The sequence below is a fragment of the Cucumis sativus genome, chromosome 7 (genome assembly GCF_000004075.3).
Source record: "Cucumis sativus cultivar 9930 chromosome 7, Cucumber_9930_V3, whole genome shotgun sequence".
In the NCBI taxonomy this organism is placed as follows: Eukaryota; Viridiplantae; Streptophyta; class Magnoliopsida; order Cucurbitales; family Cucurbitaceae; genus Cucumis; species Cucumis sativus.
This window is the reverse complement of record NC_026661.2, coordinates 2980856-3007250: the sequence shown is the minus strand read 5'-3', so window position 1 is coordinate 3007250 and position 26395 is coordinate 2980856. Positions and strand designations below refer to the sequence as shown.

Below are 26395 nucleotides of genomic sequence, written 5' to 3'. Positions count from 1 at the left end.
ATGTTACAATATCACAATAGTATGATATAATTATACATTTCTTTTTAGATATAAGACTTTACAGATGTTTCTTTATTTCACCAATTAATGACTTGTATATATGTATTTTATGATTGGTTTGTTTTCTGGTCAATGTAAGATTTTCATCTCAAATTAATCCTTCAACGTGGAGTAGTTAGCCTTCATTTTAATAATTGTTTATTTTCCATCTTTGAAAGTTAGGATTTTTTTTCGAATTTCCTTTTCACTACTTAAGAAAACTATACTATAGAATTCTTTTTAATTTTGCATTTCTTGGAAGCATTTTTAAAAGTGTTCATACAAGGTTAATTTTCAAAAAACATAACAATAAAAAAAAAAAAGTTATTATGAATCACTGGCATTAACTAAATTTTTTAATAAATAAAGAAAAGTCTTACTTTTCAAAGATTTGAATTTAGGTTTATGAAAAATATCACATCAAAGGAATTAAAGATTGTATTTGATAAAAGCAGGGCATAAATTATAATCATTTTTAAACAGTTGTAAAGTAATTAAATAATCAACTTTTGCAAAGTAGACTTTGCAATTAATTAGTACTATAAGCAACAATTTTTTTGAACAGTTCAAATGAAAAGGGCTAACCTAACTAATAGCCAATAAATAACTCTTTTGTTTTTTGAGTGATTAGTTGTGAAAAATAAATCAAAACCAAAAAACAAAATTATAAATTATAACAACAATCCTTTCAAGTATATTCACTTTTTCGTAAGTTTTGATAGTAAAAGAAAAAAAAGACACTAACTCAATGGCATAGTCTATCAGATATCGTCCCATTATATACATGTAATATATATTTAACAAATTTGTTTGAATTATAACAAAATTCATACAACCGTTGTCGTATAATTCATGGAGATATAATTTCCATTTAGTTCGTGAATGTGAAAATTCAAATATTTGAACTTTTTGAGATGATGTCTTAAACACTTAAATCTTTCTCAAAATTGACATGTAGATAGCTTGATACGTTTTTAGAGGAAGGTTATAACTTTCTCTTAAGGATACGAGAATGTTCGCGGTGTCGTCAACTTTTACAAAAGAAAAAAAAAAGACTTTTTTTAAGTAAATACTATCCGATATATTAATTGATTGGCCAATGGAATTTAGGAAAACCCGAAATTTGATTGCCTGTGGTTTTGCTTGATGTGTTTAAATGACTTAAAAGCCCTCGTATTGTCTCCTTCCTACGGTGGATAATGGTGGAGGAGAAGGACATTTTGGCTGTTGGTGACTTATATAAGATGGGAATTAAGATTCTAAATTGGACTACATTTACTTTTTGCTATTTGTTGAAAAGAAATACAAACAAGTATAATTGTCCATAATGCTAATTATAAACTTTAGTTTAATTTGTAGAAAGAAAAAAGAAGAAAAGGAAAAGGGGCTAAAATAAAAGCAACTTTAGTGGTTGTCAATCAATGTAATGGGGGCCAGTTTATAGTAAACCACAATAATGTAGTCTTTTCTTGTCTTTTATGGAAGTGGGGATACTAATAGGACATTATTAATGTCTTCTTTTATTATCATATATAAAAGGACATTAAAGATAAGGGAGATGAACTTGGAATTGAATTGATCTCATCTGCAAATTTCCATCCCAATTCCCAACCCATGCTCTTAATTTGTTTTCTTTTCTTACAAAAGAAACAAAAATGCTTTCTTTTGTACTATCGTATAGTTTAATAATATGAGATGTTAAAACATTAAATTTAAATCAAAAGACTTAGGTTTAAACTGATTTATATGATGGTTTCTTTGAGTTTAGCTTAATATAAAGTCGTTATCCATATACATATTTGGAGGGCTTCTCAGTTTACAAACTCTCCAAAACAATTAACTTCTACCAATGAATTACAATGTTAGTCTTCTATAATTTACTTGTTTTATTTGCCTTTAATCCTCATTTTTTGATGAGAGTGGATATATACAGTAAATAGTTAACTTTTCTAATAAAAAAGTTACTAATCAATTTAGTCATGATCAACACAATGAGGATGGAAAATAGAGTGGGATGGAGATAGAAAATTTCTGGTCTCGTCCTTGGTTAATTTATGGAACTTTTTCACTAGAAAATTCTCACTTTCTTCTTATAGAAAAAGATGAACAATTCTAACAACATCAATTAAGTTACTTAGTATCAATTTTTTCTAAAATATGGTTTTGGATATATAGTTCTCAATCTCAAGGTAGCTGAGTAACATTTAATGTAAAGAGAACAACATTTAATGTGATCACATCTTCCAATCTATGTCATTTCAAAGTTGTTTGAATAATTTGGCTAATTATAAATATTGTAGTATGATTAGTATTTAAACTTTCTCGTGTACTTCAATTAATTACTTAACTTCTGGTCATGACTCATGCATATTCAAGTATATAAGCTTTGACCGACTTTTGTTCTAACATGCACACAACCTTATCAACCTATTGATTAGTTTGAAATAATGCAATTTTACTTCTTAAATAATGCAACTTATTATTATTTTGACTATAAAATGAAATTTGAATAAATAAAAAACAATTATCCATTATTTATCATAATAGTTATTTAATTAATAGTCTCAATAAATGAAATAAAATTTACAAAAATCATATTTATTCACTTTTCGTAACTTAGACATACATTCTCAAGATTAGAGATTTGTATAATCTCTCAGCCTAAGGTTGTTGTGTACTAATTAATAAAAAGCTAGGTGATCTCAATGAGAATTATTGATTAGATTAATAATATAAATCAGTAAGGACCCCAACAACTCAAGTACATAACAGTTCTAAGAGATTCTTCAGACTGTTTGGGCTTACTATGATCTAATTCCCTTTTAACTTCACTAGAATCCGCGATTACAGAAGCTGAAGACTTCGAAGAAGAAGAAGAAGAAGAAGAAAGCTTGTTGTGATGAGACGAAATTGCTCTCACACCATACTTATTATTCAACCTCCATAAATGCCCTTGATCTTTCAACGCCTCCACCGCCCCTATACTCGCCGCCGCCGCTGTAGTCCAACTTTTTCCAGCACACATTTTTCTTGTTCTGTTTTTTTACTTTCTGATGAGATTAAGGTTAAAGGGAAAAGGTGAGGGTGGTTTGTTATTTATAGTGATGGGGGTTATGTTTATGGCCTATAGAATATAACCAAAACCTCAGGCTAATCATTGACAAACCAATGTCTACAAATATTGGTGGGTTGTGCACTTTTTCTTTTACCATAGGGGAGATGATACTGAAATTGACTGAATTGCCCTTGTTTTGATTGTGTGTAGTTTCGTGAATTGTGAGGGTAAAAATGGGAAATGTAGAGCCCTTCCTCCAAATATAGTTCACTTGGGTTATTTGTGAAATTTAAAAACCTATGAGCCCCAAGTATTGGGAAGGAAACCACTCGGTTTTCACCCATGGGTTCTTCTGTTTACGAAATCTTATCGTGTGTTTATGTGTTCCTCTTAACTCTACTGCCGCAATGCAAACAGAAATATTACGTACAGTTGTTGGATTCTTCTTCCAAGATATGATTCTCAATTTATCCTATCTAAATCCTAACATATCTTCATTGTTAAGTTTTCTATTTTGTCTAGTTTTGTTTCATCCCACCTAACCAAATTAACCATTAAATTATATTAATCTAAATACTAGGAAGAAAATAAAACTTTTGTTAATTGGATTTTTTAGTTTTGAAAAGTTAGTTTGAGTTTTGAAAAGTTAGTTTGAGTTTTGAAAAATACTCTTAAAGATACTAAAATGTTAAATTATATATTTAGATTATTGAGTAGTGACTTAATTAGGAATAGGAAGAGTGGCTTGGTGTGCTATTGAATCTATTTTCTCGAGTAGTGTCTACACAAGCAATTATTATTATTATTATTATCCTTTATATATCTAACTGTGTTTTTTATTATGTTACTTAACTAATTACGATTGTGGATTCTATTAATATATACTTTAAAAGTGATAATTTAGTTTATGTGAGAATATATATGTCTACTTAACTACATTTGATATGCTAATTATAAAATTTATATAATTCAACCATGCAAACTTTTTGAGTTTCTGTAGATCTTGATAAAAGATTCTAAACAATTTAAATATTTGATTTAACCATTTAAAAGAGTAAATAAGTGAAGAAAATCTACCACTATATAAATACATTTGAATAATCGAAATGAATACAATGGGAAAGATGATCAGTAGGGATTAAGTAAACAAATGATAAATTCAATAGAAAAAACTTAGTGCTCATCAAACTGATATGCCTAAAAGATCCACTTTAGTCCTTGTCATAATTAATTTTCTATGGTGGTGGGATTGTCACTTTTTCAATCAACTAATTAATTATATTTTATTTAAGTACTACTAATACACATGAAAATTTTCAACTTTCAATCTTAATCATAAAATTATAATAATTGTATGTGCTACTTGCCAAAGAAAAAAAACACTATTATAACATCACTCATTAGTAATTATTATGATCCTTGTACTACTAAAGAAAAAAATTAAAATATGACTGTCAAGTTTAATATATTTAGTGAAAATGACTAACTTTCAGTTATTAATTTAAACCTTTTTCTATTTTTTTTTTTTTTTTGCTAACTATTACTTAAATAATGATGCAAACCTAAATATTATGTTTACATCACAATTAACAATTTATCATTTGAAATGGATCCAGAGAAACTTAGGGTAGGCAAACGATTGTTTTAGTCAAGAATGTATGTATGAATGTGTGTCTTAGACGACCAATTAATAGAACTATGGAGTTCACAAATCTGCCCTTAGACTTGATAAATTTCACAACTCACAAAAGATATTAATTAGTAAACAAATGAAAGATGATGTGATGTATAATCTCCAAAAATTGATTAAGACTATCATGACAACTCAATTCATTAAATTACAAAATAAATATAAAGAAATAGCTAGAGAAACAAAAAACAAAATATGATTAAGAAAAACTCTTCCATTGATTTTGAATTGAAGTGGATATATATACATATACACAACAGTAATCTAATAGAGTAAAGAAAAAAGGTATATGTGATGTGGAACGATCAGTTATTGGGGCCCCAACAGCTCAAGTACATGACAGTTCTCAAAGATTCCTCGGATTGGTTCCATTTGTGATCGGAAACCGCGGCTGCGGAGGGAGAAGAAAGCTTCTTAGCCTGAGAAATGGATCGAACATGATTTTTAGCGTATTGTTGAAGCGATCTAATGGTATGATTCCATCGGCAAATCCCTTGATCTTTCAAAGCCTCCACCACTCCAACACTTGCAGCTACAACCCAACCTTTTCTGCAACAACTCATTTTTTTGGTATCTGTGTGTGTTGATTTGTGTCTTTTTGAATTTTGGATGCTTGAAAATGAATTGGGATTTGCTCATTATATATAGAACTGTAATAGATTAGATTATTATAGATGGGAAAATCGCGCCCCCTGGTTTTGTTTTGTTTTTCAGAAACACGTGGAGAGTGGAGGGGTAGAGTTTGGGGTTTGAAAAACCACTGCAAGTGACAAATTTCCTCCTTGGAATTGGATTCATAACTTTATACTGTTTTTGTTTTTTTTATCATACATCCACTGTATCTGGATGGATGGACTCTACTTTACTTTACTATCACGTTATACCATACTGTTTGTTTATTTGTTTTTAGTTTTTTTTACTCATAGAGATCAGATTGCTACTTCACTTTGTAGTGCGTGTCAATGTTGAGATAGCATCGGATATGACTCATGGTGTTTCCATTACACTGTTCATATAGTTTGTGTACTCATAGTTTCCAATTTTTTCTTAAGATAGACATTTTTAACTTCCAATTTTATATTTAATAGAAATTTCAAAAGATTCTTTCACCATGTGGTATTGAATAATCTTCCCCATTTCAATGCCTAAGTTAATATATGTATAATTTAGCTAAATACTAAAATTCTTTTTATTAGAGATTACTTACTTCCTTTGATTATGAGTCATTCCTCTAACACTTGCCTTTAGTTACACGTAACACTGAAGTTATCATCATGGTTCCTAGTGCTTGGAGTTGTAGAGTGTCAAATTGAGAGTTACTCAGTTGTCATATTTATTAACTCGATTGATATGCCTAAAAACTTCAAGATAATGACTTTGCTCTTTTTTATGATAAAATTATTCAAAGTGTAATGAATTAAGTAAGGTAAAAATATTTTTTTTTATAATATTTTTGTGGAGTAGAAAAGTAGGAAGCACAAGTGATAAATTAGTCTAGACTGCATCTTATGAGTTATTACACTCAGTCTTGGTTACTCTGCATCAATGTCACAGGTGTATTATTGCTTGACTAGTCTCTAATAGTTTCAATATGTGGAATTAGTTAATTACTTTATTGTTGACTTATCCAAACAAAATAATTAGATGCTTTTACAATTGTTCCTTTTTTCTTCTATAAATTTAAATTGTGAAAATATTGACTCATGGTTGTTTTGCTAGTAAATTTAGTTGAAGGTGGAGTTCGTGTTTAATCTAAACATTTAATACTAATGTCTTAAGTTAAGATCAATTATGTAATTAACTTTGAAATTATATGAAATCTGACTATTTTGGCCAATGAAGTGTATATACAAATACGTGATTAGAAATTATTTGGATTTAAAACCATTATCTTTCTTGTTATAAGAAAGAACAAAATTCATTTGAAATTTGGTTGATTGAAAGTCCTCGCTATCCTGATGTTCCAGAGCATAAAAGATACAATCACCCATTCGTTTTGGAACATGAAAAATTAAATAAAATATCGACCCTTATCAAAATTTAGTCTCTAAATTGTTCACACTAAATTTTTGATATTTTATATAATTCTCTCATCAACCTCTTTGGCCAAGAAATCAGAATTTTTTCTCCAACTCCCAAATCTCGTTAAGAACAACAAAATAACAATTAAAATTGATTGTCCACATGTGCCATTGATTGGTCTCTCTCTCACTCAGTCGTTTCGTGGAAAATCAAAACTATTGTGCAAGAAAATAAAAAGGAGCGATAACAAGTCCAGTAATTGTAATTTGTATGATTTCCATTGACACCAAATACCCAATTCATATACAATCGCTACAGTACCAAACTCCCTACCGGCGATTTTTTTCGCCCAACCCCACTGTGGTTCAAGAGGGAATTATAAAGCCTCGCCGAGATCCTCTCTGGCGGCGGCTGATTTTAGCATCAGACTCTAAATCTTGAACAAAAGGGGACTTTAGTTGGGACCCCAACAGCTCAAATACATGACAGTTCTCAAAGATTCTTCCGATTGCTTCTGCTGTTGCTTGCTGGAAACCACGGCGGCGGAGGAGCCAGTCAATCTAGTGGCCTGAGGCACCGATCTGACATGGTTTTTAGCATATTGATGCGCCGATCTAATGGTGTGATTCCATCGGCAAATCCCTTGATCCTTTAATGCTTCCACCACGCCTACACTGGCGGCTACAATCCAAGCTCTTCTTGATGAACTCATTCTTTTCTTTTCTTTTTTTTTTTCCCCTTCAATTATCAAAGTTTTGCGATCTTCGAACTTGATTGTGCAATGGGGTTGAGCTGTTTATATATTTGGAAACTGCCCCCTGGTTTTTTTATTTCGGTGGACGGGCTGGATTTATTGTTTCTCTTTACTTGACGATATTGCCCCTCGAAACCGGTGGTTTTTTAGTGGAGTGAGAGGGTAGAGTTGGGCTTTTAATTTTATGGAAGGCGGGTTTTAGGGGAGGGGAATTAGGAGATTCAAACCGCCTTTTTCTAAACCGGAGGCGTTGGACTCGAGAGTGACTAAATTCTGCCGCTCTTTGTGAAAAATGGGTGAACATTGTACAAAAGGAGTAACGTTGTTAATTCACAACTTCCTTCTTCAATTAATTTATTTATATTATGTCATTTATAGCTTTTTTTATGTATAAAAATATTTATATTTATAAATATATATATATACACTTTTTGATAAAAACAACCATAGTAAATATTTGAGAATAGAAACACTCATTAAATCAGAATAATAGAAATGGACGACATCGTTAACCTATTTCGATAACCTATTTCGATGATGCAATAACTATGGTGAAAGTTTATTGACATGAAATTACAAATTTTATTTCTTTGACATTTATAAATTATAATCAAACTATTACGATTATTTTTAGTACAAAAATTTACATTTACTTTTTTACTAGTACTGACAGTGATAGAGTATTACAGTCAATAACTCTATTACAACTATTTCAAAGATAGATTTTGTTAATCAAAACCTCTCCTTTAATAATCATGTTTCTCATCAACCAATAGATTAAGGAAATAAATTAGAGGACCTTCCCCTAAATCATGTCCTTTATCAAGATGTACATGATAGTTCTTTAATTCATCATACTAAAGAAGCTTGAACTGCTCTAGATATCAAAGACTCAACACTAGACGATGTTAGATACGAGAGAAACAACACGCTTTTGGTTCTGTGTATATATAATTGTTTTAATCGCGAAGCTATTTTATTCATTCTTGCTCAGTCATATCTTCTTTCTCTCAATATTTTAGAAGCAAATCATGCACCACAAAAATGTCCAAATACGAGAGTAAAAGTCCAATTACAAATTCTTTTTGCCATGCAAACCAAAACAAGTCAAAACTGAACAAAACAAAATTTGCGAGTCAACACAATTGTCAATTTTATATATTTGAAACAATTTCTCTATAAAATTTTAGTTCACAAACTGACCATATACGAATATATTCATATATTGAGTGAATTAACCAAGGTGAAGAATAAATCCAAGTGTAACAATTGTTTGAAAACATGTATCCTTTTTTCTTTTTAATAGGAAAGAAAGCTTAGGAATTTTCCACTTTTTTCTATATATATTCATCTTTTACTGCTAAAGTATTATTGTGTAAACAAATATTAAATTAATATTGGTATGTGTTAGATTGATTAATCAATTAAAATGAAAATTATAGAGTGATTTTCAACATGATCCAGATGAAATTTCATCTTTTATAGATTTGTATGTGTTAAATGTTAACTAATAAGTAAATAACATAACATTTTCTCTTAGCTAGCTTATTGGCAGACTTAAATTTTTACACTCAAAACATTTACTAAAATCTAAAATCAAATATTTACCAAAATATTGTGCAGGGTGTGATCATCGTAGATGGATGATGAAAGGGATGCTCTCTAATTACTAATTACTTTAGTCCAATTGAAAAATTAATAGATTCAAGCATCAACGATTTAGTATTGGTCAGAGGTTGAACCTCAACTTGATGCTCTATTATCAGTTACTAATTCAGTAGTTAAATAGTCACCCAACCTAAGTTGAAGTCCATTTTTTCCTTCAATAATCGATCAATAATCCGCTATTATTAAGAAGGGAAATATTGGGTTTACAATTGTTGAAAGAATCAGACTCTCCCAAATCCTCCATTAAACATTTAATTACAATTACAAACTGATGAAGAAGGGAGGAAGATAAAGTGAGCTCAAGTGCTTCAAAACCGGACAGCAATATCTTTTTTGACCCGAACCGCCGCCAGTCCAACCGGAGTATGATCTGGTGGGATGATTTCAGTTATTAGGACCCCAACAGCTAAGATACATAACTGTTCTGAGAGATTCCTCCGACTGTTGGAGGCGGTTGGCGGAAGACACGGCGGAGGAGAACTTCTTAGCCTGAGAAAGAGACCCAACATGGTTTCTGGCGTAGTGATGTGCCGATCTTAAGATATGATTCCACCGGCAAATTCCTTGATCCTTAAGTGCCTCCACAACGCCGACGGTGGCCGCTACAAACAACGCTCTTGTTGATGAACTCATTTGATTTTTTCTTCACTCTACAATAATCGCTTTTGAATTTCAATTTTAATTTGTTGGTGAAATTTGATTGTGAAGTGTGGGATAGTGGAGGTGGTTTTTATACATAGGCCTGGTCGCAGCCTTTGGAATAGAAAGCCTCCGGTTTTGGTATGTTTGTTTATTTCCCGGTGGGATCCAACCCATGATATATTGTTTTCTTGTAAATGGACATAAATATCCCTTGAAACCGACTTTTGGAGACGGATGTGAAGAGGATAGGATTGGGATTTCAAGTAAGATTCTGAAATTTGATAGCACACGGTTTAACATTTTCATTTCCACGTGTCTCATACAACCTTGGAATTTCTAGCGCAAACTAGTGGCTAGTGGATTGCACTCACCAGATCCCACCTTTCTTCTTCTTATGATTATTATTAACCTTTGATTCACATTAAACCAAATAGAAACATAACTTTGACATTAATCTGCTTTAATTTTTCTTGTTAATCCCAAGTTTTGTGGGATATTTATTTGTATGCATTGCTTCTTTTCTTTAAGAAGATTTATATGAACTATTATATATGCATTCAGATAAATGGAACACAATCCTAGAGCTATTCCTTCTTAATGATATTAAGTGCCTTAGATTCTTTTTCCAATGGTTAATTGGTAAAGTGATCCAACTTACTTTAAGCATAGCTTTATTTAATTGAAATTAATAATAAGTCTGAATGAACAAATTAGGCAAAATTGAACATGGATTAAAATGGCAAATAACAAATTAGAGTATAATCTGATAAAATTAGGAGTTTACTTTATGTTATGTTCATGTTTTCTTTTACAATACATAGAGGTTGATATAGAGTTTAATTATAACAAAAAATGATCCCACTTAATCAAAAATAATAATTAACGTGCAACGGAAATTGAAGTGCTGAAGAAGCCTTTCTTTATGTCAATTCTATTAAATAATCAAGAAGTGAATTGCTTTTACAATCCTTCCAAAAAAAAAAGAATAAAAAAAAAAGGCCGCTAAACTGTCTACAATTGATTACAATCATGATCCAAAAACTGAACCAGCGCCGGTCCATACCGGAGTAATTTACGGACGGGTTTTCAGTTCAGCTCAGTTATTAGGACCCCAACAACTAAGATACATGACCGTCCTCAGGGATTCCTCCGACTGTTGGAAGCGGTTGGCGGAAGGCACGGCGGATGAAAGCTTCTTAGCCTGAGAAATAGACCGGACATGGTTTCTAGCGTAGTGGTGCGCCGATCTTAAGAGATGATTCCACCGGCAAATTCCTTGATCCTTCAGTGCTTCCACGACGCCGACGGTGGCTGCTACAACCAAAGCTCTTGTTGATGAACTCATTATCCCTTTTCTTTTCACTATAAAAATTTCTCAATACTTTGCTTCTTGGATTTCAATTTTTGTTGGTTGAACTGAATTTTAGGGGTGTTGGGGTTTTTTTTATATACACACAACAAAACAAACAAACTGCCCCTGGTTTTGCTTTTGTTGGGTTGCTTTTTATAGTAAATAGACATAATTGCCACTTGATACCGCGTTTGGGGATTGTAAGTGTGGGGGGTATAATTGGGTTTCGAGTAGCTAAAAACAATTGGGCATATATATCCGATAAAGTTGGACATTGGAAATGAAATACCACCTTGATTTCTCTCCCCCTGGATTGTGGGAAACGGAAAACAACGGATTCTTAAAAACAGCTCGCCACGTTCCGCGTTTTTTTTAATCTTATCTCTAAAATATTTTTTTGGGTTCAATCATATTTTTAATTCATAACTTCAGTTATTTTAATTTTGGATTTTTTTTAAAAATAATGTAAAATTTGAAACATATTTCAAAAATAGGGTAGATGCAAAACTATTTTCAAAAATAGGTGTTTTGAGGTGAAGTCGTGGACGGGGTACACGACTTCCATGTAGTGGCCCCCACATACTCTATTTTTTCCTTATTTTTATATTTATACTACACTGGGCCCCACATTTTTTAATTTTCTCATTATTTATATACGTGGGTCCCACACACTTCATTTTTTCTCATTATTTATATATACATACTCACATATAATAATATATATATATTATACATTCAAATTCTAAAAATATCTTTCTTTATTAAATTAATTTATTTTTTTATTTTTTTCTTTATATATATTTAAATATCACAATCTTCGATCTTCAATTTTTCTTATTAAATTCATTTTTCTAATTTAATTTAATTCTTTCTTAATCAAAATTATACATATATTTTTTTTCCAATTTTCAATTTTTTTAAAAAAAATCTCATATATTAACAAAACATGTTATTAAAAATATATTAAACAAATTAAAAGAGTAATAATAATAATAATTTATTATATATATTATTATATATATATTTATTTAATATCTCAATCTTCAAATTTTCTTATTAATTCATCTTTTCTAATTTAATTTAATTATTTCTTAACCAAAATTATATATATCTTTTTCTAATTTTCTGTTTAAAAAAACACATATATTAACCAAATATGTTATTAAAAAATACATTAAACAAATAAAAATAATAATAGTAATTGAAAGAAGTTGAAACGTACTCTAAAAATAATAATAACAATAAATTTGCAATTCAAAATTATCCATTAAGTTTTTAAATTTAATTTGTAATCGAACCAATTCTTGTTTTTTTCCTTTTACCATAAACATGAATTTCTTTTTATTCAATTATCAATGTGTGTGGCTTCAAGTGTTATTATTATTATTTTTTTTAGTAATTTTAACTTATCTCAATTATTATTATTACTCTTTTAATTTGTTTAATATATTTTTAATAACATGTTTTGTTAATATATGAGATTTTTTTAAAAAAATTGAAAATTGGAAAAAAAATATATGTATAATTTTGATTAAGAAAGAATTAAATTAAATTAGAAAAATGAATTTAATAAGAAAAATTGAAGATTGAAGATTGTGATATTTAAATATATATAAAGAAAAAAATAAAAAAAATAAATTAATTTAATAAAGAAAGATATTTTTAGAATTTAAATGTATAATATATATATTATATTATATGTGAGTATGTATATATAAATAATGAGAAAAAGTGAAGTGTGTGGGACCCACGTATATAAATAATGAGAAAATTAAAAAATGTGGGGCCCAGTGTAGTATAAATATAAAAATAAGGAAAAAATAGAGTATGTGGGGTCCACTGCATGGAAGTCGTGTACCCCGTCCACGACTTCACCTCAAAACACCTATTTTTGAAAATAGTTTTGCATCTACCCTATTTTTGAAATATGTTTCAAATTTTACATTATTTTTAAAAAAAATCCTTTAATTTTTCTCAATCCCCTATCCTTGTTATATTAAAAAAAATACAAAACCTTTTATTAACAAAATTTATTAATCTTTAAATAACCTAATTAGGAATTATTAATATCTATTACAGGAAAAAAAAATTGAGAATGGCCTTGCCAAAAATATTAAAAATGATTTTTTTATATTTACCCAAAAAAAATGTGATTTATCTTTTTTCAAAAAGTGATTAGTTATAGGCTTCCTTTTCAATGTATGGACAAAAACTAAGAATAATATTCATTTCGGTTATTTCGATTTTAGGTCTAGTGGAGTATCAAATTAAACCAATTGGTGTTAATTTTAGTGTTCAATAAGACACAAAAACTAATCATGTCGATTTAATTATCTTCTCAATTTGGTTTTTGAACACAATAGTTGGACTCTCTTGTGTTGATGGTTGATGGGGTTGAGAGGCCATAAGATTCTTTGAAAAAAAATCAAGTAAAAAAGAGAATAGAGGAGGACAATTTCTGTTACTGTCAAGGAAGCGATACGACGACACGGCTACTGCAAGGAGATGATGGTCGATAATAATGTAAAGGCAATGAGGGCAACACTTGATAGTGACAATTGTGACAGGAAGGCTTGATGGTGCTGCTATGAAGACAATCCTTTAAATGACATTGCAACAAAGACGATTCTTAGATTGTGCTGTTGCTATAAGAGATAGGTGACCTATGAAAGTGAAGAAAGAGAGGGTGAACATACTCGACAAAAATATACATATTTGGCTTCATTTTCTTAAACTTTTAACCAATACATACGATTTATGCAATAAAAACAAAAACCAAATTACTAAGCCAGTCGATTAGTTTTAGTTATGTTTTGACTTTGTGTTTCCACCCTAACAAGATATAGCAAAACTGTTTGAACCTTTTTACCTCATCTTGTGTGCTACAAGTATTTTATGATGGGATTTTTGGACAGTTATGAGACATCTTCTTTTTAATGTTTTGATTATTGATCTTTGTGTTATTTATCACTTGGTTTATGCTCATCTTCAAATTTCGATTTGATGAAATATTAATACCAATTTTAATCGATTATCTCTCTGTATAAACATATATATAACAATGTTAAGTAATTCAATTAGTTTAAGGTCTAATTTTCTTGAAATAAAAAGTTGTTAAATGTTAAAACTGACTGGCTGGATTAATAATACACAGAAAAATGCTAATCTCCTAACAAATTAAAATATAATTTTCTAATGCCAAAACAATGAAAACATAAACTTTTTAGTTACTAAAATGTAAATTAATTACAGAATGCGAGTTAATCCAATAAAAAACGAGGCACAAAATAATTAAATCAATAACTACAAAAAGATTGCCTCGTAGAGTATCAAAGTTAGACGCTCAAAATTAAATCATCATCATTTTCGGTTCACGATAGCTTCTAATGTACCATCTCCTTTTCGATCCACCACTAAGTAGTTATACTAACAAAGTCTTAAAAAAAATCAGAAGTGAAAGATGAATAACACCTGTCACAATATGGATGTTTCGCCGACGTCGATAACAGTTGATTACACATATGATTCGTTTCATAACCATGTGCGCTCTGATGTAGGGTGTGAAATACCGTCTTAAATTTTTTCTTGCATCAATGATGTTTCAAGTCTTTGATTAATTTTCTTGAATGAAAATTTCACATCATGAATTAGGGCCCCAACAACTCAAATACATGACGGTTCGAAGAGACTCTTCAGCCTTTTTTATCTTGTCTTTCTCACCCTGAGAGACGGAGCCATTGTGAGAAAATTTGGTGGGATACTTGGAAGAAGAAGAAGAAGACTTACTAGAAGTATGATTAGGATAAATAGAGAAGTTAGTTTTGATGGAGGAATTAGAATTGAAGTTAGTCGTATACTGTTGTTGCTCACCAGCCATGAAGAAAAATTGTCACCAATTTGTTTAGAGAGAGAGAGGATTTTGGAAGTGGCAAATTTGGGCTCTCCAAAAAATGGTTGGATTATGATGAAGTAAAGAACATGACTTCTTTATTTATAGAACCAAAAAACTTGAGGGTTTAAAGGTCACTTCTCTACACTCATCTTCACCTACAAAATGCATTTTTTTTAAAGTAAAAAACATCTTCCACTCGAACAGATCATATTGATTTTTTTTAAAGAAAATAATAAAATATATCATAAGATGTTAAAGATGAATATTCAAATAGATGATTTTTTAGGAGAAATGTTGTCTTAATCTTAACCATTAGATTTTATTTATGTTGATAAGAGACGATAATATAATGTTAAGGTATTACGTAATCTTTCATTTAAATATGAAGAAGTGTATAGTTTTTGGATATCGATCGATTCCAGATTAAGGGGATACATTTTTATTCATGCAAGTTGAAAAGAGTTATGATTATTTTTTTTAAATTTAAGTATCTTATTTTCTAATTAGTAAAGTTTAGCCTATCAACCACTACATGAGTTTGACCAAATGGTCAGGAGGGAAAGTGAAAAGTATAAATTAAAGGGTTTATTTAAGATTTAACAACTTTAATATCTAGTTGATGTGTTAACTTGACAATAGAATATCATAGAATCAAATGGTTGTTGAATAAAATTATTATATATCTCAATTCTTTAAAAAGATTTAAAAAGAAAATATAAGAGAGAGAGCTAAACTTTACTAATAATATTGCAGCATTTTTTTTTTTTGTATTGCAAGTTCTACTTGTGTGTATATATATATACGAACAGGATTAACTCGTAATGTTTTTAACTAATATTAAGATTAAATTACATTTTAAGAAACCTAAAATTGACTTTTAAAAAATAACAAAAAGAACCTAAAGACAAAAATACACTAACTCAATTCATTTTTTAAAAAAAGTTTAAAAAATAATCTATCACTTAATTAATAAATTTGAATATTTTCATTAATTAAATAGTATAATCAAGTGAATTAAGATAAAAAAATTATTCACGATTAAATCACTCTTCTAGAATAGGAGAAAAAAGAATAGATCTTGATTAAGCATCTACTTGGATAAAGGCAAAGACAGTGAGAATAATTTTGAAAGTATAATTAACTACATAGGTGGAAGCTAGACATCTTTCCCATATCCCAATGAAGAAATTAAAAGAGTTTAGCACAATGCCAAAGGGCAGAGAGACCAATTGGATTCTTTGATTACTATTGTTGGTGTAATTTCTCTTGATGTTGGTGAAAACTTAGCCAATTACATTTAATTGGGTCTTACGTTGAAGAACATAATCCATAATAATAATGGACTAAAATAATATACGATAATTAACATTAAATAATAATAAAGAGCACAAATTTTACCTAAGGGATTACGTAGGTTCTAGCATTAAAATTTTAAACACTGGAGCTCACTTATTTCATCTCCCTCTATTGCATGTGGACTCTACACATAGGTCTTTTTGTAGCCAATTACTCACCTAAAGCTATAATGTCAAATTAATTAAGTTTTTGTTTCCAAATTTTCAAATTTGTTTAATTATCTCTCATTTTTTAACTTATTGAAACTAATTTCTAGACTTACTGTTAAATAATAATCTTCTTACAATTAGAAAGAATGACAAGACGTAAATAACAGAGAATTAGAAGTTGATAGTGTTAAAAAAAATTCAGATTATACAACTTCACTGTGTGATGAAGGTCAAGATGATTCAAATATTCTCCACCTTTGATTGTGAGATAATGTGTAAGAAAGTAAGGTTAGTAAGAATTATTTAGTATTGTAATATTAAAGAATCTTATGTATTTTTTTTATAAGAAGTTTTAGAGATTCGAGTTTACCAACTCTCTCCTATTCATTATTAATATTTGTTGAACGTTTTTGATACGTGTCATGCATACATATAACAGAGAGTTCGGGTATCGACACAAAAACTTAGGAGGAAAGCAAGGTTGTAGGAATGATATGTGATTGGTGTGAATTTGGAAAAGAAAAGAATTTGTTTGAGGGGGTTTAGACTTTAGAGGATGGATGAAATAATATTTGGGGGGAAGAGAGAGCATATTGGCATGTGGAATGAAGGATAGTAAGGACACGTTTGGAGTCATTGGATAAGATCAAACCCATTTTTATTACCAAATTTAGCCCTTTGCAGATCTTGTCTCCCCCCACAACTTTTCCTTTCTTTTCTTTTCTTTTTCTACATTTAAAAGTTAATGTTAAAAAGCCTACTTGGAACTTTTTTTTGGACTTTTATAATACCAAATGCTTGGAATCATGATTTCGCATGAGATATATTATTACCAAAATGCTTGATATCATGATTTCAAACTCTCATAAAACTTTAATACTACCTTCCACTATCTAATATTCATTTAGTCTTCATTTGAAATGTAAAATACTTTAATACTACCTTCGACTATCTAATATTCATTTAGTCTTCATTTGAAATGTAAAATACATATTCACATTAAACTCTTTCGAAGCTAATTATCCAGTTACTTTTACCATAAGACCAATTTTTCATACCCGTTAATATTGAGAGTCTCATATTGGAAAAAACCAAGAAATTCACACTCTTTATAAGATAGATGAACTACTTTTTTTTTTTACTGTGAGATAAAACTCCATACTATCCCCGAGAAAGGTAAAAATGAAGACCTCACGATCTCCCTACTAATCTAATGGCCACAAACAAAATAATGAGTATTGAGCATAGATAGTGTCCACTTGGAGGAATGAGGATAACATACAAAACTAAAGTTAGGGCTCTACACATAAGTAGTCCAGCCCTAATATAACACTAGATGTTAGGGCTCAATTTTAAAGCGGCCCACAACAAAAAGAAGCCCAATTAAAATCAGCTGTGGTCCATTACAATATACGGACGCTACCACGTGTCGGTTTACTATTGGCTTCCTTTTACATAGGTGTAGAAATTAACACTTGGATAAGCCTCTCTATCATGGCCTCTCAGTCTCACCCTTCTCTTCTTTCTTCCTTCTTTCTCTTTCTCTTTCTTTCTTTCTAAAAAATTTCTTCGAATTTCATTTTCTATTCCTTTTTTCTCCCTCTCTTCTTCGATATGAAATCCATTTTCTCCATAAATTCCTAAGCTTCGCAGATTTTTCCTCATTCTTCTTCAATGGCGGCTGTTAATTCCATTTCATTCTCTACACTAAACCAATGTTCCGATAGGAGATTGCTGCTTCCCTCCTCTCGTTCGCACTCCTCCAATTTCCACGGCTTTCCTTTTCGTACTAGCGTTTTCACTCATTATTCCCGAGTACGAGCATCCACCTTCAGTTCTCGCATGGTCATTCATTGCATGTCCGCCGGAACAGGTAGCTTCTACCTCTGGTTATTTATTTTCCTTACTTGCTTAATTTGACTATTCCGATTAAGTTAGTGAATCTCTGTTTTTTTTTTTTTTTTTTTTTTTTTTTTTTTTGAGATTGAATGTTATAATGAGTATTAGAAGTTTTAAGTAACTATTAAGCTTCCAATAGTTCAGTTGGATCAGTTCTGTACTTGTGTAGTTTGTTGAGAGATTTCTCTAGTTCGTTTTCTTACTACTATAGGTTAGAAACTGATGCGCTATTTTGACGGCTCAGATGTGACCACTGTGGCCGAGACAAAATTGAACTTCCTTAAGGCCTATAAACGGCCTATCCCTAGTATTTACAACACGGTTCTGCAAGAATTGATTGTTCAGCAGCATTTGATGAGGTATAAGAGGACATACCGTTATGATCCTGTTTTCGCTCTTGGATTTGTTACTGTATATGATCAGCTTATGGAAGGGTACCCTAGCGATGAGGATCGTGAAGCCATCTTCCAAGCGTATATTAAGGCTTTGAATGAGGATCCAGAGCAATATAGGTTTGGCCATGTATTCCCCTTTGCTTTTACCATCTCTAATCTCTATCAATTGTTGTCACTTGTCAGCTAGAAACTTCAGTTGCCTTATTGTTAAGTTTAAAAATCACCAACACGATTCCCTTTGGCTGTCTAAATGACTAAATTGGATTTGTATTGAATGTTAGTGCATGCTCGAAAAGTAGTATTAGAGACTTTTATTTGTACCTAGTAAACAAATTTACGAATGTTCATTTTTTATATTTCAAAAAGGGTTTTCTTTATTTTAAGTAATAACTTTTGTTATATCATCCAGAATTGATGCTAAAAAATTTGAAGAGTGGGCTCGATCTCAGACTGCAGCTTCATTGGTTGAGTTTGCATCAAGAGAAGGAGAAGTTGAGAGTATTTTGAAGGACATTGCAGAAAGAGCAGGGAGCAAGGGGAATTTCAGTTACAGCCGATTTTTTGCTATTGGACTATTTCGTCTCCTTGAATTGGCAAATGCTACTGAGCCCAGTATCTTGGAAAAGGTTTCTTTAATATTCCTTTCTGTGATATAGCTTTTAAGTAGTTGAGATTTTGATGACATTCTTATCGAGTTGATTATAGCTAAATTAAATGACAGCCAGCCTCTCTTGTAGGACTTTTATCAATAGATGTTATCTCTGAGTGCTGCCATTAATAAAGTATAATAGTGTTTCTGGTTCATTAGTTTTCTTTTTACTCGTTAGAGAAATTGGATCTTGATGGAATATTGCCTAACATACTGTTCGAGACGAGAGAATTAGGTTCAAAGGCTTCTTTTGTGCATAAGGCTGCATTTTATTTTCTGGCTAACTAGTCTTTTGGAACATTTGTCTTTCCCCTTTCCTCCCTTGCCGCTGACCCATCACACACACACATACTATTGTCGGATTTCCTTTCACCCTTGTGAAGGCCGATTCTATTTACTGTGTCTATCACTGAAGATAAGATACTTTTGATCTCTTAAAACAGCTCAAGCTATGTAGTCGAACAGTTTATAAAACAGCAGAAGTCATATGATAGAGAATTAACCGGGTATTGAGATCTAATTTCTTGGTACTTCTGAACAGCTCTGTGCCGCTTTAAATATCGACAAAAAAGGTGTAGACCGAGACCTTGATGTATACCGTAACCTGCTTTCAAAGTTGGTTCAGGCGAAAGAGCTCCTAAAGGAATATGTCGACAGGTAAGAGACTGTTAAGTTCATGGTTCTAGGCATGGTAGATTAATATGCTCTTTAAAGCCCTCATATTTTCAGACTTTATGAAAATCTACAATCGAATTGAAAACTGTCTCAATCTTGTATTTGTGAAATCTCCTGCAAGTCACTATCATAGCATTTATATTCATTGGATCTTATCTGAGGTCTATATGAGGTAGACAATTGGGTGGATGATGGTGGTTGTAGGAGTAAGATTTAAAGGATAGAAGTTATATGATTAACCAGCGGGTTTTGAATTGTGTAGAGAGAAGAAGAAAAGAGATGAGAGGGCTGGATCACAGACAGCTAATGAGGCCATAACTAAATGCTTGGGAGAATACAGCATGCAGACTGGTTTATAAAAGGTAATTGGAGTCGCTACATAATTTGAGATAGACTTGAGAGAGTTTATAGCAACATTATTCTAAATACTTGTTAGATATGCATCTATAATGTATTATGTTGGGTCTCATGCATTTGGTAAATTTTGTATTCAGCCACGGCTCTACCTTTATTTCTCATTTGATATAACCACCACTCAAGCTATTTTTTAATCATTTGTATTACATACTTTGAGTGCAACTGTCAATACAAAATGCTTTCGCACTCTGTGCAGTAATCACTCCTCCAGGGATATTTGACCATCTGCCTTTTGTATTGTTATCCTTTCTGTATTATTCTGATATTTGGCTATTTGCTTTTGTATGATCTAAATTGTTTCAATTATAAACGTTTTACGATTTTAATTGATATAGTTAATAGTTTGGAGTTTTAACCCTAATTTAGAACCATCCTTTTGAAAATATGACCTTACTGGAACAGATCTGTTTTACAGGTGTGCTATTTCAATTGTGTAGACTTGTGAAGCTCAATACTAAAATTTATACTCTCCCGAAAAATTTTATGTTCTAATTCAGTTACCTAGTATACGTTAAAAAAAAAAAAGGATTAATATTCTCTCAAGAGTGCTCTAGGACTCCATATTTGAGAGGAATGCCCACTATGATAAGGCTGTGACTGAGGCCCAATAGAATGAGGCTATTGGTGAAGATCCAATGAGCCTATTGTGATAGACTTATGGATAGCGGTTATTGGGCCTGTTCTGGCAAGACCGGGGTCTATCCTATGGCTGTGACAATTTTCCCCAAAGTTAAATAGGTAAATTGCATTAATATATTACTTATTACTTTTAGGTATAATTATTATCTAACAACGTTTTGAAAACTTTTGTGAATGCAACAAAATCTATCTACTTTACCACTAATTGATTCGTTTGAGTGATAATCTATTGCATATTCTACCAACGACATAATGTATCACTTGTGTACTTCAATATTTGAATCAAAAAGCTTAATCTAAAATTTATTATATTAGCAAAATTTTTGTATTGAACAGATTATTGTAATGATATGAGTTTAAGAAGGGAATATGAATGACTGAGGTTGTATTGAATTGGAATCTTAAACTTGGGGTGTTATAGTTACTATATTTGTAACAACCCCAAATCTAATCAAATTTTGTATAAAAAAAATTTATACTTGGTTTTGCTTTTAGAATTGCACGTAAATTAAAAGTATAATCATTACCACTACCAAAAATTACAATTTTTTACAATAGTAACGATGAAATAAACAGCGTCTAAGTCTACAAGTATATGTTGTAGACGAATTATAAGTATATGTTGTATCTTTCATTTGAACATGAGAGTTTTTTCAAAATTAGACTTGAATTGATGGTTTAATAAAAAAAAATGGATGAAAATCATACCAACAACTCTCTTGATTAGAACACATGAAATCTAAATTAAAAACCATAAGGGTATTAATATGCCACATTTGGAAAGTTGAATTTAAAAAAAAAAAAAAAAAAGCTACATAGTTAGCCACAATATTTGAATAGAAGACACGTAATGATGTTGTATTGATACGTGTGAGTTCCCTAATGCATGAAAATATGAAAAGCCTCTCTTAGAAGACCACCAACCTCAACCCTAATTCCACTCCCACTTACGCAACCCATTCTCTACTCTGCTCTTCCTTTTTCACTCCCCTATTTTATTATAATTATTAACGATCTAATATATATTACAAGCCATTCAGAGATGTATTTTCCTTAATTATAAATACGTATGTTCAATACGAAAATTGTTTATATGACCAAGTAACCAATATTAGACATTCCAACTATATACATCATATAACTAATTAATCATATATGTTATAAACACAAATAAACATACACGAGGCTTCTAATTTAAACTGTATAATTCAAGTTATAACCTTTATGCTTAATACCATTTAGTTGTTGTTGATCTATGGATCACAGAACCATCTCGAAGTAATTATAAGATGATGATTACATTATAAAATGCAAAAAATCATATGAAGTTTCTAGATTTTGATAGAAAAAAAATGTTAGATAGTTTGTTGGGGGATTATGTTTATACATAATAACTAATATATAATTGAGAGTTTGTTAAAGGGGTTTGTATATACGTATCATTTTGTTTGAATAGACGTATATATTATTGTATTGTATTTGGTAGAAATGATAGCCATGTGGACAAACCCGAGACCAAACTGCATGGCTTTTATTTTAATATATTGAATAAAATGAATCTTTCCTTCACCAAAATTTTATTAAATAACAACCACTGTATCTATTTCTTTATATAAAATTACCTACCAAACTTGGAGACGTCATATGTTAGAAAGATGACATATGCCCTACTTTGCATGTTAATATACATTCACTATTTAGTTCTTTAACTTTTATATGTTTTCCAACTGATCATTATTTAGTTCTTTAACTTTTATATGTTTTCCAACTCATTATTTTCAGGTAAGACACATTTTAGGTGGAAGGAGATGATATAATATCAAACTTATTTTTTATCCTCAAATTTGGGTGATTTAACATCTTATTATAGTAGAGGAGTCTAGGAGGTTCTATGTTTAAATTTACGTAATGTTATTTTTTTGTATAATTGATACATCAACTTAAACTTTTGGGTTACTTAGTGATTTAATATAGTTTTAAATTGCAATAATTTAGGAGGTCGTATATTAAAGGTCGTCATAAATGCTCTCTGATTTTGTTGGTTATGACTTCTCATTTTGACATTTTAGCTAAGCACATTCAAGAGGGGCATGTGCTTATTATATGTACTAAACGAATTCCTACAAACCTAAACGGATTTTTGAAGTTTAACTTCTCCCCAAATATATTATAACTAACACATCAACAAACCCTTTTAGGACCAAAGCATTACCTAGCCTTTGATGGTTAAGTGGGCAGTTGAAGTTGACTCAATTTGTATCACTCGTCACCATGCCATTCATTTGGTACAGAGAAAGAAAGAAAAAAAGTAAATCAGAAAATGGGAAGTTTTAGAAATGATGAAATCTTGTGGTCGTAAAAGTGAAGGGAATAAAAAAGGATATATTGAGTGAGATTTATGGGTTAGATTAGATAGAGAGTGGATGAAATAAGGGACATAATTTTCAATGAGTTTGAATTTAATCGATTCCAAAAGGCAAAGACACAACTTATTGGCCACAGGATTTAAACTGAACCTGATGATTTGGTTTGGTACTGTGCCACAGTAGACAAATGTCAACACAAGAAAAAGAGTTTTGATCTCTTTTTTTAATTGATTGGTTGACCTTCTGATTAGTACTGCTACGTGTAGGAATTGCAATGGTTTGTTTCATATACCAAAGCTAGCTAAAAGGCTCCAGCTTGGAAATTTGTAGGTGAGCATGTGAATATCATATCTTACACGCTATAATATAGTTTTGTGTGTTCCTTGATTCTTATTGCATTAAAATGTGAAACAAACAACATGCTTTTATGCACATAAAGGGTATGTCCTCGTTTTGTTACCAACTCATAGTATATTATAATATGTATACTCATTTTTATAATATTTTGTTGCTCAACCATCCAAAATCAACTTAGATTCTCTTTTCTATTATTTTAACTTAATTTCATGGCTCATATTTGAAAGTGTTTCATCACATATAGAGAGACTTGATGACTCATCATTGAATTTTGAAATGTTTGGTTATTAATATATATAATGGATAATAATTTGAACTTATTTGATTCTGTGGAGTTTGTGATCATTTGTTGTTATGTAATATAAATTAAAGATGATATTTTTTACAAGTGTCTTGCCTTTTATGTAACATCATGAGTGTTGATGAGTTAATATGTAATTTTGGGATTAATTATTTAAACTTAAGATTAGTAGGTAGTAAATGAATGTATATGTTTTTAATATAAAGTTTTAAAAGAAGTATTTGACATATAATTATTTTCTTAGTTAGAGTCAAATTTTGAAAAAGAGGAGTTTATGTGTCAATATAACTTTTCTTCTTTTAGTGAAATTTGACTGACATTTGAAAAGTGTTTTACATAATTAAGCATTATTCTCCTTTTTCAAAAGTCATTATGCTTTTTGCTTTTGTTTTAGTTTAATGCCTATAGTCTTAAAATTTTCAACTTCCATAAATTAATTAGTTTTTATGATCTCTTATAATTAAAGCTTCCAAAATATTCTTCTGTCTTAAAGATGTGTAAACACTTTTTTTTTTATATATAACACAATCAATAGAGAAAGAAAGACATCAATATGAGTTGTTGCATAAATGCATCCATAACAAAAATTGTTAGATCAATATTGTTAAAGGCTGCTCTAGACAATGTTTAAAATTTATGAGTGGATCCAATTCAATGAAAACCGAAAAACAATATAGAGAAAAAATGTATGTCTCAATAAAATAAGAAAAAAGAGTCAGAGTCGCGAGTATTGGACAAACCATTCAAGCCAAATAAAAAAAATAGCCACGAAACCTTCTTGAGGATTACAACCACCTCGAAAATGTTGAGTATAAAAGAATTAAAATGAAAATTGTTTTATTATTTAAAGACATAAAAACAAAGATTATAATAAACGAAGGCCTAAAAATAATTAAATAACCGACCAAAGTTTACTAAGTTTGAAAATTTAACCCCAAGTATTTGAAGGATAAGTTTGGTATCATAAAAAATGGATGAATATGACAATAATTTTTTATTTTCTAGAAGTTGACTACTCTTCACATAAAAAGTAAAAATCCCTCGAGGTCGAGGTCGAGGTCGATGGTTATGTTCTTTATCTCTATAATATAGTTGTTGTACTAAAATAACATTTAAGCTTATAGACTAATAATTGTTTGGTTATTTTACAAACTTAATTTGGTTTACGTTTTAAAATCATTTATCAAAATAGATAATAAAATTAAAAAAAAAAAGATGTTTAGAAAGTTTTAAAAATTAACATCTTTAGGTTAATGTGATCATAGTTCAACTAACATATACTATGAAATGAAAAGGCATATAATTAAAAGTCGGATCCAAAGTTTGATGTAAATAAATAAACATATCTTATTGAATGTTTTTAATTAGTGAAAATTAGAAATATGTATGCTACATTACATGCATCTGATGTATTTATTTTTGTAGAGTTTTAATATTGCACATAACTTCTAGATTAAAACTCAAAACACTATACTATTAATTCCCACCTACATCTTTAGAAAAAGAGGAACTTTAGTATTGACATTAAGGATTTAAGGTTAATTAGTTGAAGTTTATAAAACATAATTGTTTTTGTTAAAAGAAAAAAAAGTTATAATTTTAGCTTTGCTCATTTTTCTTGGGTTTAATTTCTACTTTATCCTCTGTTTGAAAAATGAGTAATTCAAGACAACAAGGGAACTGCTTTCTAATTTCAAGGCCTTATATTTCCTTCTCATACAAGGAAAAGAAATTAAGGAGTTTTTATTTCCCACTTTTAACTTTTTATGGTCAAAACTTAATACTTCCTTTAACTAATTATTCTAATATTTAGTTTTATTCCATTAAATATATATATATAATATAATATAATCATTCTATTTCATTTTTCTTCTCTTTTTATTAAATCTAAAATTTAGTCATTTTGATGTGTAAAATTCATTTAAATTGGCAAAATCAAGGTAGTTCAATTCAAATTTTGTTGGTACAACTAACCTAAATAAGGAAAAAAGAAAGAAAGAAAAATATCAATAAAATTATTTATGAATAATATGAAATACGATGGGAAAGAAGCATTTCATTTGAGAATTTAGAGAAATT

The 26395-nt window shown here is 30.1% G+C and overlaps 5 protein-coding genes and 1 long non-coding RNA gene across 6 annotated transcripts; 1 reads left to right on the top strand and 5 right to left on the bottom strand.

Moving 5' to 3' along the window:
• Positions 1–4980: 4980 nt before the first annotated feature.
• On the bottom strand, positions 4981–5629 carry LOC101202743. Its single transcript, XM_004136761.3, has one exon. The coding sequence runs from the start codon at positions 5345–5347 to the stop codon at positions 5090–5092; it is 258 nt and encodes an 85-aa protein (XP_004136809.1). The 5' UTR covers positions 5348–5629; the 3' UTR covers positions 4981–5089.
• Positions 5630–7057: 1428 nt separating this feature from the next.
• Positions 7058–7617, bottom strand: LOC101213259. Its single transcript, XM_011660430.2, has one exon. It carries the CDS (start codon positions 7516–7518, stop codon positions 7261–7263), a length of 258 nt encoding a protein of 85 aa, XP_011658732.1. The 5' UTR covers positions 7519–7617; the 3' UTR covers positions 7058–7260.
• Positions 7618–9373: 1756 nt separating this feature from the next.
• LOC101222779 lies at positions 9374–9983 on the bottom strand. Its single transcript, XM_004136759.3, has one exon. The coding sequence runs from the start codon at positions 9859–9861 to the stop codon at positions 9613–9615; it is 249 nt and encodes an 82-aa protein (XP_004136807.1). The 5' UTR covers positions 9862–9983; the 3' UTR covers positions 9374–9612.
• Positions 9984–10766: 783 nt separating this feature from the next.
• Positions 10767–11328, bottom strand: LOC101223015. Its single transcript, XM_004136760.3, has one exon. The coding sequence runs from the start codon at positions 11213–11215 to the stop codon at positions 10967–10969; it is 249 nt and encodes an 82-aa protein (XP_004136808.1). The 5' UTR covers positions 11216–11328; the 3' UTR covers positions 10767–10966.
• A 2192-nt stretch (positions 11329–13520) lies between these two features.
• Positions 13521–15173, bottom strand: LOC116405223. The gene is made up of 2 exons (XR_004218385.1): positions 15092–15173; positions 13521–14942 (listed from the first exon to the last, which is right to left on the bottom strand). It is a non-coding gene; the product is annotated as an uncharacterized LOC116405223 (long non-coding RNA).
• A 2912-nt stretch (positions 15174–18085) lies between these two features.
• On the top strand, positions 18086–20877 carry LOC101222302 (protein THYLAKOID FORMATION1, chloroplastic). The gene is made up of 5 exons (XM_004136757.3): positions 18086–18491; positions 18762–19029; positions 19322–19538; positions 20103–20218; positions 20499–20877. Exons 1-5 carry the CDS (start codon positions 18293–18295, stop codon positions 20593–20595), a joined length of 897 nt encoding a protein of 298 aa, XP_004136805.1. The 5' UTR covers positions 18086–18292; the 3' UTR covers positions 20596–20877.
• Positions 20878–26395: the final 5518 nt, after the last annotated feature.